Source organism: Narcine bancroftii, chromosome 7 (genome assembly GCF_036971445.1).
Source record: "Narcine bancroftii isolate sNarBan1 chromosome 7, sNarBan1.hap1, whole genome shotgun sequence".
Taxonomy (NCBI): domain Eukaryota; kingdom Metazoa; phylum Chordata; class Chondrichthyes; order Torpediniformes; family Narcinidae; genus Narcine; species Narcine bancroftii.
In genome coordinates, this window is record NC_091475.1 from 135,317,529 (window position 1) to 135,335,520 (window position 17,992).

The 17,992-nt window shown below is 38.8% G+C and overlaps 1 protein-coding gene across 5 annotated transcripts in view; it reads right to left on the bottom strand.

Annotated features, from left to right (window-relative positions):
- Nucleotides 1–8,948: 8,948 nt before the first annotated feature.
- cfap300 (cilia and flagella associated protein 300) overlaps nt 8,949–17,992 on the bottom strand; it is a 62,751-nt gene continuing 53,707 nt past the window's right edge. For 4 of the 5 annotated variants that reach the window (XM_069890723.1, XM_069890722.1, XM_069890726.1 and 1 more), the window contains exons 6-7: nt 15,330–15,396; nt 8,949–9,505 (exon numbers count right to left, since the gene is read on the bottom strand). In XM_069890723.1, coding sequence (XP_069746824.1) covers nt 9,365–9,505; nt 15,330–15,396 — 208 coding nt within the window. In that variant the 3' untranslated portion in view covers nt 8,949–9,364. Of the gene's footprint in view, nt 9,506–11,645; nt 11,764–15,329; nt 15,397–17,992 lie in introns of those variants that run through there. The other variant, XM_069890725.1, reaches the window with a different exon arrangement.

The window sequence follows — 17,992 nt, forward strand, 5'->3', positions numbered from 1 at the left end:
TTATTCTTAATATTTTCTGGGAAGTTTTAGGGTGTTTTCATTTTATGTTAGCTCCTATTTTTAAAATGTGTTTCCCTCTCATTTCTGAAATAACTCCTTTGTACTAACTATATACAAATTGACTCTAATATGATCTTAACTCAAGAAAAATTGAATTCACCCATGGGTGAATCATCATCTCTTTATTTAGAATTACATTGAAGGGGATAATTCAGTCTATCATATTCATGTTAGCTCCTAAGGAAGAAATCCCATTTGTCACATGTATCTTTGATCTTATTGAAAAGTACAGCAAATGCGAAGACTCACGTGTATGAGCCCTGCTCCTATTCCTTCAGGTTTATTATGTTCAGTTGCAAGAGTGCCAATAACTCAACAGCTACCATAAGTCAAGATTCAATGAGAGTTTGAAGACCACTGGGCATCTATTTGAAGTATCTAATTCTCAACTTCATTGCACTCAGGATATACAAGAATAATCTGGCACAGACATAGGGCATTACAAGTGGATTGTGAAAATTGGTTTAATATGTCTTTTTTTTATTGGGTGGGTTTCTTCCAGTAAAGATAGTTTAGTTATTTGAAAATTTTCTCACTTTTGGAATTTAATTAGAGTGGGGAATATTGAAAGTTGGAACTAACATGACAGGAGGAGTGGTGGGAGATGAAGTGTGTGTGAATTTAAGTTATACCCCTTCATCTGTCAGATTTGATTTTTCTCACCTTTCTGTTCATCTCCTCACATGAAAATATATGTAATTCCCTGATCAGCAGACACTAAAAAAACACCAGTTTCATGGATATTTCTCTTAATGGCTCACTAGCTGCATACATTTGCTCAGATTTTCCTTTCACCTGTACTTACCTGCTTCTTCAAAGTGGAAGTTCAGATTTATTGTCATCACAAGCAGCCTGAGTCTCTTTTTCTTGCAGGTGAGGCAGAATTACCACTTATTGGTAGTGCAAGATAAAACTGTACTCAACATACATATGTAAATAAAGAAATATAAACAAATTGACTGTGCAAAACAGAGAGAAAACATCAATAAAAGTGCAAAAGTAAGAGTCCTTAAATGAATCACTAGTTGAGTTTGTTGTTGAGAAGTCTGATGGTGGAGAGATGGCAGCTTCTCCTAAACCTGGTAGTGCAAGTCTTGTGGCACCTATTCCCCTTTCCTGATTGCAACAGTGATAAGAGTGTGTGCTGGCTGATGTGGATCCTTGATGATTGCTGCTGATCTGACAGCATGCCCTGTAGATGTTCTCGATGGTAGGAAGGGATTTGCCTGTGATATCCTCAGCTGTGTCCACTGCCTTTTGGAGGGATTTACACTCACACATATTGGAGTCCCATACAAGACTGTGATGCAGCAGACACCTGTAGAAATTTGCCAGGGTTTCCAATGTCACACAAAACCTCCACAAACACCTGAGGAATTAGAGGTGCTGATGCACTTTCTTCACGATGTCATTAGTGTGTTGGGTCCAGGAAAGATCCCAAGAATTTAAAATTCTCACCCTCTCCACCTTTGATTCCCAAATGATCACTGGATCATACATCTCTGGTTTTCCCTTCATAGACTGCATCAGCTCCTTGGTTTTGGTGACATTGTTGTTGGTGCACCATTTAACCAAGTTTTCAATTTCCTTCCTGTATGCTGACTCATCGGCCCTTTTTATACAAGCCAGTATCGTGGTATCATCAAAAAATTAGGAGATGGTGTTATTGTCATTCCGAGCCACACAGTCATAGGTGTATATCATGTAGAACCAAGAATGCAGCCCTGTGGTGTTCCAGTACTGATGGAGATTGCGGAGGAAATGTTCTTGCCAATCCTCATTGATTGTGGTCTGGAGATAAGGAAATCCAGGATCCAATTATATAGTTGGGTGTTAATTCCAAGGTCTTGGAGCTTGGTGATCAGTTTTGAGTGGATAATGGTGTTGAATGCCAAACTATAGTCTTCTGGTCCAGAACCTAAAGTTACTAGCTAAGAGTGTACTGCACGAGATTGGTGAGAGCCAGCATCTTGCAAGGAGTTCATTCTGATGTCATTGTGTCAAATGGGTGACCCAGAAAAGTTTCGCCCTTAAATCAAATTCATAGATAGGAGACTGCAGATGCTGGAATCTGGAGGGAGAAACAACCTGCTGGAGGAATGCAGTGGTTGAGCACTATCAGTGGGAGTAAAGGTATTGTTAATGTTTCAGGCTGGCACTTTTATTGTTCCAGCCCAAAATGTTGACTATTTATTTCCCCCAAGGATGTGGCTCCAGCTGTTGAGTTCCTCCAGCAGATTGTATGTGTTGAGAAAATTTGACAGATTTTGTTAATAAATTTTAAAAAAATAAGATCACTTAAACCATGTAAGATGTTTCCAAATAATTAAGAACATTGCAAATGGAAACAATCTTAAAAATGCATTTTTCATTTCCTTCCCATCATTCCTTGCAGCTGCAAAATTTGCATTGGATTTGGATTGAATGGGTTTGTTGTCAGGACCTATGAACAGATTCCATATTGCAACTGCTGGAGAAGTTCAGCAAGAACATGCTTCACCATGTGGCAAAGTGTGCTGACAAACTCACTGGCTGGAATCCATCAGTAAATTTGAGACTTACCAGTAAGTGAAACACAAAAGCTGCAGACACTGGAAGCTTAGTGCAAAAAATGAGAAGCTGCAGGAACTCGGTGGGTAGAAATGGTCACTCAATGTTTTGGGTCTGGACCCTGTATTAAGAACTTTACTCTGTTTCCCAAGTAAAGGGTATCGAAAAATAGTGGATACATCTTTAAGGTGAGAGGGAGGTTTATTGGGGATCTGAGGGGTACATTCTTTCACACAAAGGGTAATTGGTATCTGGAATGAATTATCTGAGGAGGTGATAAATGCAGGAACAGTTATAATATTTAAGAGATATCAGGACAGATAGATATGAAATTAATGCAGGCAAGTGAGATAAGTACAGAGATATGATGGTTTTCAAGGATGCTGTGGTCTGATGGGCCTATACTATCAATTTTTATGAGTCTGTAAATGTGATAATATTTAAATATATAGCTGTAAAACAAAAGAGTTTAATTCCTTTTGGTAAAGTGATGCCTAACATACATTGATAATAACCATATAACCATATGACAGTTTACAGCACGGAAACAGGCCATATCAGCCCTTCGAGTCCATGCCAGTTCACATGAACCACTCCACAAGTTTCCCCCTCCCACACTCCGCCCATATCCTTCCAACCCCCTCATATCCATGTACACATCCAACCTTCTCTTAAATGACAGAAAGGACCCTGCTGCAACTATCTCCTCTGGAATATTTTCATTTGTACTATTTCATTGCTTTAGATCAGTGAGAAATTGGGCTTGGAGTGCCTGCTTTTCCCCCCCAATAAAATAAGAAATTAGATTTTTTGTTGTCCCACTGAAATCATTTTATTAATTCCAGATATAATAATTGAAAAATAACACTGATCCTTTGGTTTGTTGCCTGATGAAGGTAGTTATTTAGTTCTGTGCTGGCTTCCAGTAATTCACGATTCCTGGTGGGATCTCTTCTCTACCGTCATATATAAGCATGTAGAAAATCAAAAATCAGAAGCAGTAGTCTATATTGTATTTCATTTTGGTGAGTATGTGAGCTTGAGGGTAGGCCAGAAGTTAAATCTGCCAAAAGTAATAGCACATTGGATACTGCTTCCAACACATCAATCTCTGCATCTAACACAAAGGTAGGGAGTGCATTGGGTGCAACACTTAAAAATGGGGTATTTACAGTTTCACTGTGAATAATACATTAAGTTAAGATTCATCTAAGTTGCATAAATTACATGGGTTTCCTGAAATTTGTCTATGAACAAGGCAAGAGAACAGTGGAAGTGGTTCAAAGATCAAGCAGCTAAACATTTTAGAATGTGTTAATAAGTAAGTCAATCACACATTTTTTTCTGAAATAACTTCGACAAAGTTCTGTTCATGAATGTTGTGGTGGTAAATTATTTTTGAAAGTTTGCAACAAATCAGGATACAATTGGAGCAAAGTTTGTACACTGTAGTTAGTGCTGCAATTGTCTCCAAATTGTGGAGGTCAGCACTTGTAAACTGCACTTATGCAGTTTACAATATAGGTTTCAATAGGTAACATCACATGAATACCGCTTATGTTATGATTCAAGCGACCCAAATGAACATCACAAGGAATGGCAGCAGGTTGCTCCTCACTTACCTGCAGTTCAGCTGGAGATATGGAAGCAGCAGAGAGGTCTAGTTCACAGGTGGTCATTCCACCACTCAGGGTATGTAGACAGCTTTTATGACTGAGACAGTAACTGAGAAGGGCACATTAGTAATAGTAGGTATTTGATTCTCTCGTTTGTTAGCTTGGTGGTCACGCACACAATCACTATTGCTTTTTCTCTCTTTGGTTGAGATTCCTTCTGAAGGGATGTACAGAATCTCCCAATTGATTGCAAATATTTAAATATATAAGGCATTGAACTGCAAGGAACAGGTTCAGATTTAATGAGGTCAGCCAGGATAAGTGGGCACTCAGATTTGTGGCTTAAGCTGCCTTCCTACTGACAACAACCATACCACAATCAAATGACTTATTCGATTTCATGTGGAAGTTTATTGACTAGAAAACCTTTCACTCCAATTATATGCAGCAATTCTGCAACCACATGCCTGCAAATTTCAATAAGATTCACAAGTAGAAGCAGGTCACTTTCCCTGATCTGCTCACACTTCATGTAGTGTCTATAACTAGCCTGAAGACAAGAATTCACTTGTAAAGCCTTTAGAGAGAAGACAATGATATCTATGAAGAAATAAATTATTGAGATCCAAGGCAATCAATTCAAAGCTATCTAATTACAACATTCCAGAAAATCCACAATATGCTTTGAGAGATTTGGATATTTAATAAACAAAACATATAGTCTCTAGAGTAGCCTTCAGAATGTACATTAAACCCACCCTCTCTTCCACTTCCCTTGACACAATCAAATGCCAAAATAGCAACATATGCTTTTCACAGCCACCAATGCCATTCCTACATGCTCAGTGGCTAGGGCAGAAGATGGGGTAAATGAATAATTTTGTGCAAGTCAAAAGTTGGTATTCCTCATTTTTGAATTAAAAAATCCATATGTTGAACATTCATTTTCTTACAACTTGTATATATGGTGCAATTCAGCAGAGGTGACAGTCTCTGTGATTTGAGCCTCTTCAAGTCTTTTGCATAGCTGCTCCATCTTCAGTTATATAGGGAAGTACTAAGCTAGTAAGCCATTATGTGGGCTAACATAGGTCAATGAGATGCCAAACATCTAAAGTTAGGGTAGTAATGCTTCCAATTCCAACACAAGAAAATGTTCATATCATTCAAGACCTCAGTAAGTTCTTAAATTAATTCATTCAATTGTTACATTTGCAGATGACCTTTTCTATGCAAATGGTTGCCATCAGAAATCCTGTAACATCATAACATTGAAATACTCAGAAGATCAGGTAACATCTATGGAGAAGAAAGAATGTTTGACCGTCAACCTTTTAGACAAAACAGAAAACAACCATATTTAGGACACAAAGAGGAGGACACGTAGAGAAGACAAAAGATTGTGGACATGTTAATGTACTTCATTTGGTGCCAACACTGTGGTTCTCCTCTTCACTGAAGAAACAAAATGCAAATTGTTGACCGTTTTGTTTAGCACTTCTTTGAGACCACAAGGTGAACATGAGCATCCAGTTACCAAGGACTTCAGTTCTCTATCCCATTCACACTCTGACTTCCTGTTTTTTGGATCCAAGTGCTCCAATAAAGCTCAACAAACACTTTCTTTTTCAACCTTGTTATTAACATATCATAATAATATACACAGCATAAGGAGAATAGAAATACAATTAAATGGTATGCCCAAGTCTACATAGTATGTGTCATATTGTGGCAGCCCGCCACAGCGGAGATCGAGCTGGGACAACTGCTCCGCATGAGCATTCGTGGAAGTGAAGGAAGCCCTGGCATGCTGCACTCCTGGCCCACCCCAGGTCAGACGCACCCACAGCCCTCATGGTTGATGCCTCAGGAATGGCGATTGGTGGAGTTCTGGAGCAGCAGATAGAAGGAAGTTGGCATCCGTTAGCTTTCTTCATCAAACATCTGCAGCCTCCTGAGCTATAGTGCTTTAGACAGAGAGCAACTGGCACTGTACTTAGCCATCCACCACTTCTGGTACTTCCTAAAGGGAAGGGCTTTCACGAACCACAAGCCACTAACGTTTACCCTGGCCTAGATTTCCAACCCCTGGTCATCCGCCAGCAGTGATGTCTCGTAATGCATCACCAATGTAAGGCACATCTCGGGAAAAGTCAACATGGTTGCAGACGCCTTGTTGAGACAGAGCATCCACTCTCTGGCTAACAGACTGGATTTTGTGGCATTTGCAGAGGCACAGCAGTAGGATGACACCTTATTACAGGATTGCCGTCACAGGGCTGCAGCTTCAGGACATCCTGGTCGGCACAGGTAACACTACCCTCCTGTGCGACGTGGCCACCAGGCAAATTCGACTTATCATCCCAACAGCATTGAGGCAATGAGTTTTTGACTCCATCCACGGGGTGGCACATCCATCAATCAGGTCCATGGTCCAGTTGGTGGCTAGCAAGTACGCGTGGCATGGTTGTGGAAACAAGTCAGCGAGTGGGCCAAGATGTACATGCAGTGCCAAACAGCCAAGGTACAGCGGCACACCAAGATCCTCTCCACAGCCTTTCAAGCCAATGGAATGAAGGTTTGACCACATTCACATGGACATAGTGGGACCCTTACCAGTCTCACAGGGTTTCCGCTACCTGTTCATGGTGGTCGACTGTTACACCCGGTGGCCAGAAGCAATCCCTCTGGCAGACACATCCACTAGATCCTGCACCAAGGCACTCGTCTCGTCCTGGATAGCAAGGTTTGGGCTGTCATGACACATAACCTCCAATTTATCTCCAGGCTGTGGTCAGACGTTGCTAACCTGTGGGGCGCTTAGCTACACCACACGACAGAGTACCACTCGCAGTCTAATGGGCTGGTTGCGTACTTCCACAGGCACCTCAAGGCCACCCTTATGACCAGACTCAAGGGCCCCAAATGGGTGGACAAAATGCCATTGGCACTGCTAGGGATTTGTACAGCTCCAAAGGAAGACCTCCACACATCCTTTGCCGTGCTCATCTATGGAACTCCACTCATGGTCTCCAGGGATTTCATCCCACCAGTCAGAGGTCAACAGGAGGATACAACCACCTTCCTGGACAGGCTGAGGGAAAATGTTGGTAACCTGGCTCCAATCCCACCTCCAGACACAGGCAGGCCAAGTTCAACATCCCTAAAGAACTCCAAGACTGTAAGTATGTGTTCGTGCACAGAGGGCCACACAGTCCACCACTACAGGAGCCCTACGAAGGCCCCTTCTGAGTCATCCGGAACAACAGGGCCACCTTCGAACTGGACATCGGTGGCAAACCAGAAGTCTTCACCACAGACAGGCTCAAGCCCACACACGTACCCGAAACAACCCGTGGAGACGACAACACCTTGACACAGAAGCAGAATGCCAAAAACATGGGGGACTGCATCCAAGGACACTATGAACTGTAGCACCGGTTCTGGGAGGGGGGTCATGTGGTGGCCCGCGACCGCGGAGATCAAGCTGGCACATCGCGCAGTAGTGAACAGCAACATAACACATTCTTTAACACAGCAAACCGGCACGGTTGAAAGCTAGAACAGTACAAGACCAGCACCCCTAAAATGGCCAAGTTGCCCAGCTAACAGATCAATAACAGGCTGGGGAAGAAGGGTATTCACATGCAAGAATGTTCCTGCCCGCTATTGTTATTCATACAGCTGATGTCAGCCAATCACACAAATGGCGGGAACGCCAACTGTATAAAAGAAGCCTTTTCAGCTTCAATAAATCTCAGAACTTAACCTCCCACTCTGTGAGTGTGTATGTTTCTTTGTTGCAGTCAGCTACAATATATAAATTCCAAAGAGTGAAAATGTGAGTTATTAGAAATAATTCTCCTCACAGAGAAAATAGAGATAAATAATTATAATATTACTGTATATATAAAAAAAAATAAACGCGAACATGCTTTTGTTCTCTCCACCATTCCATTTTCCTGGAACTTGCTTGTTATTTAACATTTGCTTTGTTCTTATGAAAGCAAATTGATTGAAATATTAAATCAGTTTCTCCCTCCACAATGTAGCCATATTTGCTGAGTAGTTTGAGCAGTTTCTCTGTTGATGTTATGTTGCTCATGTTTAAGACAGAATTCTCCAATTCATTCCTGCTACACCAGATGTATCTTCCATCAGTAGTTTTTCAGAAGTACACTGTAGCTGTTGTTTCCTCCAATGCAAACATTCTATTCCTTCTCCAGGATTTGCTCTTCTTCATTTGTGATGTTTTCATTACTGGATGAAAACCAAATCTTTCTTACTGGATCCATCAAAGCATTAGTTGCTGAGCAAGTGGATGGTGGAGATAAGAGCCATGTCTTTGTTCCCTCAGAATAAGTACCTTCCCCTGAAGAGTCATCGAATGGATGGAGGCATTGTAGAGGATTAAATCCAATAGAACTGTCAACAATCTTGCCTATCATTGTGCACCAGATTTTTCCACTCAGCGTTGACTTCAGATCCATATGAGTGAGCGGAGTATGTAATGTGGCTGAATGAAATTGAATTCTATCGCAACAAACTGTCTTCTGCTCACATCTTACTAATCATTGCCTAAACATCCTGGTTTCCTGCTTATAACTGAATCACTGTTAGTTCTATTCAGTTCCAACAAAAACTTTGCAATCCATGTTGTGTACATAAAATAAACTTTTTAAAATAGGACATAAAAAATTAAAACAGTGCAACCATGCAGAGTTCACGTAAATTTCTGACCACTTTATTAAATGATTAATAACACTGAAGGTGTCTAAAAGGGTAAATCTGAGTTGCATCACATAGCATGAGCAGCAAAAGGAATAATTTATAACTAACCTGTAATGACTAATGTAGAAGATTCCAAAAGTACATCTTAAAAATCTCAGAACAAAATGTGCAACAAGAAAACGGCGAAGATAATTCTATTTAGAAAACTGTATAATATGAACAATTGCATTTACAGGATTCTTTATACCAGTCTGCATTTAATCTTCTTTTCACTGTAACTTACAATTATGTAGAAAGAAGAAAATATTCAAAAACTAGAACAAATAACTTCTTGTTTCTCTCCTCATAATAAATCCTGCTGTTCCAATGCACACACTTAAGTAACCATTAGCATTTGTGTTTTATGATCATAAAGATGAATTGGGGAATAATCCTCCTCCAAAACAGTGGTATAGTGTATTAACATGACGCTTTATAGGATCCACAATGAGATAGGCAAACGTCTGTTCATGCTTCTTGGTGGATGGATAACATATGCCACGTTCATCCTAGATACAACAAAAAATACTGGGCTGAGCAATTAATAACGATGATTATCACATATTCACAAATAAAAATTAGAAAACAGTGCCTTTGTGAAGGGAAGATCATGTCTCATAAGCCTGATAGAGTTCTTTGAGGAGGTGATCAGATATATTAATGAGGGTAGTGTGGTGGATGTGGTCTACATGGATTTTAGAAAGGCATTTGACAAGATTCCACATGGTAGGCTTATTTAGAAAGTCAGAGGGGATCCAGGAAAGCTTGGCCATGTAGATTCAAAATTGGCTTGCCAGTAGGGCTTGCAGAGGGTTGTGGTGGAGGGAGTACATTCAAATTGAAGGGCTGTGACTAGTGAAGTCCCTCAAGGATTGGTTCTGAGACTTCTGCTTTTTGTGATTTTTTTATTAATGACTTGGATGGGGGGGGGGGGTAGAAGGATGGATTGACATGTTTGCAGATGACACAAAGGTCAGTGGTGTTGTGGATAGCGTAGAGGATTGTAAAAATTGCAGAGGGACATTGATAGGATACAGAGCTGGGCTGAGAAATGGCAGATGGAGTTCAATCCGGAGAAGTGTGAGGTGGTACACTTTGGAAGGACAAACTCCAAAGTAGAATACAAAGTTAATGGAAGGATTCTTGGTAGTGTGGAAAAGCAGAGGGATCTGGGGGTCCATGTCCATGGATCCCTGAAAGTTTCCTCAGAGATCGACAGGGTAGTTAAGAAAGCTTATGGGGTGTTAGCTTTCATAAATGGAGGGATTGAATTTAAAAGATGTGAGGTAATGATGCAACTCTACAAAACTCTGGTTAGACCACACTTGGAGAACTATGTCCAGTTCTGGTCACCTCATTATAGGAAAGATGTAGAAGCGTTGGAAAGGGGGCAGAGAATATTTACCAGGATGATACCTGGTTTAGAGAGTATGCATTATGAGCAGAAATTAAGGGAGCTAGGGCTTTACTCTTTGGAAAGAAGGAGGATGAGAGGAGACATGATAGAGATATACAAGAGGAATAGAGTGGACAGCTAGCACCTCCTTCCCAAGGCATCATTGCTCGATAAAAGAGGGCATTGCTTTAAGGTAATGGCTGGAAAGTTCAAGGGAGATTTTAGAGGAAGGTTTTTTTACCCAGAGAGTGACTGGTGCATGGAATGCACTATCTGGGTCAGTGGTGGAGGCAGGTACATTGGTGAATTTCAAGAGACTACTAGTCAAGCATATGGAGGAATTTAAAGTGGAGGATTATGTGGGAGGCAAGGTCTAAAGGGCAGCACAATATTGTGGGCCAAAGGGCCTGTACTGTTCTGTAGTGTTCTTTGTTCTATGTTGAAAGGCAAAGTATTCCCAGGGTCATAAAATTATAATAAATGGAAACCGGCTCTTAGGCCCCCATCACTTCCATGAGGACCATCAAAATTCAATTCATACTAAACCCATTTCTCACCTCTGTCCCATGGCCACCTACATCTTGCCAATTCAAGTGCTCATCTTTAAACTTGAATCTTGTGAGTGACGTTGCCTCCACCAACCCCTCAGACAGTACATTCCAGATTTTTACCATGCCTTGCATGTAGTTTTTGCCTCTGGTCTCTTCTAAATCTCCTACCTTTAAATTATGCCTTTAGGGTCCAGACACCTTTTATGTACGTATGATCTATGCTCCCTATGCCTGCCGTATCTAAATCATATTTTACCTCACCCTCCTCTGCTCCAAAGAAAACATGTCCAACATATCTAGTATTAAAAACATAAACATGCTGGAGGAACCTTTTGTTCTCTTCTTCCCAAAGGGCTAAGGGCCAAAACTATTTTGCCTCCTATGGTCACAGCGAGACCTGCTGAGTTCCTCCAGTAATGTTGTTTTTTTTACTACAATAACAGCATCTGCAGACTTTTGTGTTTCACCCCAGCATATCTAGTATTTTCTTACAACTGAAACACTATCCCAGTCAATATCCACATAAAAGCAATATGACTCCCCTCGAGAAAATTACTTTAAATTTAAGAAATAAATATAACATGTTTTTGCAGGTATGGGAACCCTACTTACAAAATGTAGGGTTGAATGCTTAATAAGTAAGATACTTATTCTGTTTATTTTTCTTCCTTTTATTGAAATTTAGATAAAAATAACTGGGTCTCTTCTTTGTTGAATTGAATTTCAAATCTAAATAGCTCCTTCTCTTTTTCCTCTTTTTTTTCTCTTGTTTCCTTCTCTTTTACTGTTTTTCTCTTTTCACCTTCATTAGGGGTTTTGTCTAGGGGAGGTGGGTAGGGGTCAAATTTGGAATTAATGAATCACATTTAATTACTTATCTGTGATGATAATTTGTTATTGGTTGTTGATAAAATCAAAAATAAAAATTTCCAAAAAAAAAAGCAAATACGACTTCTTAATCATCTCACCTACCTGCGTGACTGCCTTTAGTGGTCTTTAGGTTATAAAACACAAGAGTAGAAATCGGCCATTTGGGTCATCAAGTTTGTTCTGCCATTCAAATCATGTCTGATGTTCTTTTACTTCCAACCCTACTATCCTGCCTTCTCCCCATAACCTTTGATGCCTTACTAATCAAGAACCTATCAAACTCTGCTTTAAATATACCCAATAACTTGGCCTCCACAGCCATCTGTGGCTACAAATTTCTTAGATTCACCACCCTCTGGCTGAAGAAACATCTTCTCATTACTGTTCAAAAGGAGCTCTCTTTTTTTTGAGGCTGTACACTGTGGTCCTAGACTTTCCCACTACTGGAATCATCTTCTCTATGTCCACTCTATTTAGTCCTTTCAATATTCAATAAATTTTGATGAGATCACACCTCATCTTTTGAACTCCAGCGAGTACAGGCCCAGAGTCATGGAATACTGAAATATGATATTCCCCTTAGTTCACTTGGTTTATTGCTGGACTCCTTGCAATTTAGCCTTGCATTCAAGCCTATGTATCACCTGCACACTTAATTCTTCTTTATTTCATTCTATATCCCTCCCAACTATACATCTATATAAATTAAAAATTTATGTTTGGACATATTGCTTAGTAACAGGCCATTTCGGCTCATGTGTCCATGATGCCCAATTTACACCAATTAATCTATACCTATGGTACATTTTTGAATGGAGGGAGGAAACCAGAGCCCCTAGGGAAAACCCACATAGACACGGGGAGAAGGTACAAACTCCTGTCAGACAGTGCAGGATTCAAATCCTTGACCTGATTGCTGGCGCTGTAAAGACGTTGTGCTAATTGCTACACCAATCGTGCTGCTCAAATGATGTCTCTTTGTGCAGTCAAATTAGCTTAAGCCTTTCCCAAAAACATGAGCAAGTCTCTTCAAAATATTTAGTTATTACTCTAATAAACAGCAGTGTTATCATCTGCTATTGTCATATTTAAAATTGAAACATTTGTACCAAAACATTCCCCAGTGGAAGTGTGCGAATATTCAAAGTCAATTTATGCTCACACTGGGATCAGTGTAGCTCTAACTTCAACTACCTTCAGCCTTGTATAGTCTGGAAAATAAATGGATGCCAAGGTCTTAAGATGAATCAATAATCTCCTCCAGTTTGAAATGTATATCCAGTGCAATCACAAACAAATGCCAAATGCTATTTTGAATGAATCCCATTATTTTGAATTACTGGTGCAGGCAGGTTTATAATTTAAAACCAGTGGCTTCATTGAGTTTTATTCTTCAATTATCCTGGAACATTTTGTACAAATGGGTGGGATCAGTAAATTGAGCACAAATGATCAAGCTAAGGGTGTGCCTGTTTAAATGGAGGCTGTTCATTGTATGAAAATGTTTCCTTGTTTTGTTACTGCATGCTTAGCTATTTTAGGATAGTGCCAATTTGTTATGGATTTCCCTCATTTCACTGAGTCTATTCTGTTAGATACTGTCATTTTAAACACCAATCAAATCTCTGTTCAACCCAATCGATTAACCCAAATGAATACAACTGAAGGTTTATTATAATTTAACTCTTTGAGCACTGTTATTATTCTTGTAAAAATTGTCCAGGAGTAGTACTGTATAGGTAGTCCCTGACTTACAACCGTAATTGGGTCTGAAGGATCGGTTGTATCTCGGAATGGACGCAAGTCTTAAAGCAAACTTTTTAATCAAATCTTTTTTTCATTGTAGATTTGACGATAACAACTTAAAGCTTCCTGAATTTGCCAATCAACCTTGGCAAATATTTCCACATTCTAGTCCATGCTTGCTTTGTTAGTCAGCATTCCAGGGTCCAAAGAGTGGACATGGCCATCTTGATTCCTGTGCGCATGCGTGGTGGGTTCACGTATTGAAGATGTTGGCAGATGTGTGAGAGTTAAGTGCCCTAACGACATTGAATTCATATCCTTAACTCTCAGGTATGCATCAACCAAACTCAATATGTGAACCCACCATGTATGCGCACAGGAATCAAGATAGCCGTGCCCAGCCTATGGACCCCAGGATGTTGACTAACAAGGTAAGTACGCACATTTTGGCTCTTACATGCCCTGTATCCCTCTTTATCAAATACAACATAATACGTGTAAATTTTATATTTTTTTCTTTTATATTTAAAAAAAATTCAGCCATATGTTGCAACCTATATGACCCAAGTCACATAGGTCGCAAGTCAGGGAGTACTTGCATTGTCTTCTTGATTTGTAAGGCTGAATATGAATACAGTAGCAAAGATGGGGTCATTGAAATTAAATCATAAATCCTTGCATTCCAATCCTTTTGAAAGGAAAATATTCTACTAGATGTACTCTAGTTTTTTTGTGATTTATGTATCCTTCACTCCTCTTATTCATTAAGAAAATATTCAAATTTAAGTTTCTTGCATCCAGTGAACATGAACTCCACCTAATTTAGTTCTGAAAATTCAGTTAATCTTATACCCTCATCTCACTTTCTGTTGACCAGTAGCATATTAGCTAGTGTACTTATTCCATGGACAATTGTGAGTTTACATCAGAAATTATTGTAAAAAGTTTGATTTGATATAGGATGAGAAATTATTAGCTAGTAATAATAAAACACCAACACAGCAGTATTCAATTCTTTTGTCCAATACTCTAATCCAAAGATTAACACTTCTTCTTGGCCTCCATTGGTCGTGATCGACCATGGGCATTGTGCCTCTGGTCGTCACTGGTTTGTTTAGCAGCATCGACTGTAGCTATGGAGGCTGATCCTGGAATGGTAGGCTCTGCCACAGTTGCTGCACTATTGAATTTAAATTACAGTACAACTCCAATTATCTGAAATTGGATTCTCCAAAATCCTCAGTTTTTAAACAATTTTTGGATAAATGAGGATATCCAAAATCCTCATTTATCCAAAAATTTTTCAGAGCCAAACTGACCAGGGACATTGGGCTCCCGGTGGTGGCAGCAGCAGACCTCAAGCTTCGGGGCAGAAGTGGGTCCCTCGGTGGCGAGGTGTTGGTGATCAGCGGTGGCCCGCATTTTTTTTGGGGTGAGAATTAAACATTATTTTAATGCTTAAAAAGCCTCCCCTTGTTGTTTGTTGTTGTTTAAACACTGTTGCAAGTGATTTGTTGTTGCTACTGGGCTGTTTTTAAAAAATGACCAGTTCTCTGAAATAAACATTTATATGAAATGGGCTCAGCCCAGACCATTTCGGATAATCAGAAATTACTGTATTTCATATTTGCATTAAAGCAATAGACAAAAACTTTTTGGTGTATATTAAGTGTTCATTCTCTAATATTACTAAATGTAATTCTTAGACTTTTGTCTTTAAGTTAGCATTTCAGTTCATGCTACACATTTCCAAATTAATTCAATACTTACACTGGCTGTAACCTTGAACACTGTAGAGATGACTCGTATACCTTTTGATTCAGGATCTTTCTGTACACTATAACAGAATAGTTACAGTTAATTTTTTTTACAGTGGTGATCTCAGCTTTCTGGCATTTGTTTGAGATCCGATAACTAGAAACTTTTTTAAACTAATTTGGAATATGCTAAAATATATTTACACTTATTTGTGTGATTCCATTAAGCAGTTTAGCTTTTGCTTCCATTTTCTTTAACTTAAATGAAAAGTAAAATGAAAGTATCTGTTGCACAGTGCCTGAGGTAAGTTAATCTTGGCGACATAATTTGCAATCATAGAGGATTCCTCTTTCAGAAAATGAGGATGGCTATGTATATTCAATCATTTACAAAGAGACAAATATCATCCATGAGATAAGGATGTTTATGGGTATCAATATTAGGGAAAGGAAAGATGTTCAACTAAATGAAAAAGGAAATAAATTAATAGTTGAAAGCACAAAGTGAAAAGAAAAAAATACTTCTTTCATAAGTAACCCAGTTTAATTGCAAAAATATAAAGACGAGACACACAGGAGACTGCAGATGCTGGAATTTGAAGCCAAACATATCAGATGGAGGAGGAACTCAGCAGGTCAGAGTTCCTCCTGACCCACTGAGTTCCTCCAGCAGATTGTGTTTGGCTATGGAAAAGGTGTACAACAGTGACAGAAACACTAAAACCAAGTAGGTACAAAAAATAGCAAGGAATATCAACACAGTAAAACTAAGTTAACTTAGGTGTGGAAGGATAGTCAGAAATGAAAATAGAATCATTGATTATAGGGCAATTGCAAATAATGTGGAATATGAAAGTATGGAAAAGTGCCATATAAGGAGATACTAAGGGAAGATGCTTCAAATACTTGGACATAGAGGAAAGAATTAAAAAAGCATCTCAAGAAAGAGATTTAGATAGGTGATGTTCAAGAAAGGAATTCAAGAATTGGACAATGAAGGGCAAATTTATCACACCCAGATTTTGAGAAGATCAGACACATCAGAGAGTCATGGGCTAGGAAAAGCTACAGTGGGGGGGGGGGGGGGGGGTGAAGTGAAGATCAGCTGGAAGTGAATTGGAATGGTCAGATAAAGATGTGGTTGAGAATATTAGCAGCAAAGGAGCTGAGGCATGAATGGGAATCCCACAATGCTTCGGAGGTTGAATTAAGTTGTCTCAACAATGACATAGATATATGGTCTGAATCTCAGGGACCCAATATGGTACCAAAACATCCAACAGTCTAGTACACTTTCATACAGTTGTCAGGTCAGGGAAAGAATAAGCAGGCAGGGAATGGAATCAGTGATAGAAATCAAACATAATGTTGTCTCTCTTCCCAGAATTCAGACATCTGGTCCCTGATATCAAACTATAATTTCATGACAAAGGAGGGTTCAAGAGAGGCAGTGGTCAGGCGGAGATGAGTTATATTACTATTTACAGCAAAAAATGGCATTGCCTTTTCTCAAGAAACACAAGGGCTCTAAGTGATCATTTTCATCCCTGAAGAAATTAGGTCAAATCACTACAGACTATTGCAGATCTTCTGACACAGGACAAATGTAGAGAAAAAGATGATATTCAAATTATGTATTTGTACTAATAGATCAGATTATCTTGACGAGTTAATTTAATGGAGAGACCTAACACCTACTGTTGGTACAAGTAGATAAAGCATAATTAAACACTTTTTAACTTTAAAAAAATAAAACTCTTGTCCACAACTCTGTTCATCTGCCACCTAGTGGCGTGGGGAACAACAAAAAATAAATTATGATTTCCATATTTTTAAAGTTAGTGCTAATATTGTTGTTAATGATAAAAAAATGTAGCTGGTAATAGAGAATATGATTAGTGCTATTAAGCAAACCATTAATATGTTAAGATGTTCCATACAAATAAAGAGTAGATCATTCATCCTGTCAAACCTGCTCTGCTATTTAGTAAGATTATGATTTATTTGTTTGTAAAGTATCTGGTAATGTTAAATTCTTTATGGTTGATTTAATAAAATGTTTAACACTTTCTCAAAATTGTATAGCTATGTTATTGTCTCATTGGAGACAGACTAATAAGTAAATTTAAAAGTCATCATTGTCGTTTCTTGCCAACATCAGGATGAGTTTGCAATATTGATCTTTAGTGGAACTAATCCCAAAATAATACCTGTGTTTGTGTCTACTGTATCTTTTTAAAAAATATATTTTATTTAAATTTTAAACCATAATTACAGTTATTAATAATAAAATGTAAAAAATAATACATGTGCTATATATATCCCTAATCCCTCCCTCCCTACTTCCCGACTACCTTTTATTCCTAAAAAAAGGAAAGAAAAGGAGATTGTCAAAATTACATACACAACTTTAAATCAACAACTGTGGATCTGAAAAATCACCACTGGGATAAGTTCTAAATCTTCAAACCAACGTATTGTAAATATGGGCTCCATATTTTCAAAAAGAAAATTATACTGAATACGTAAACTAAAAGTTATTTTTTTCAAGTGGAATACAAGATGATAACGCAGTATTCCATCTCTGCCTTCCTAAATCTATATCTGATTTCTAAGTAATGCTACACATTTAGTTGAAGCTAATTGTAAACATTCAATTTGATACATAGTTAATCT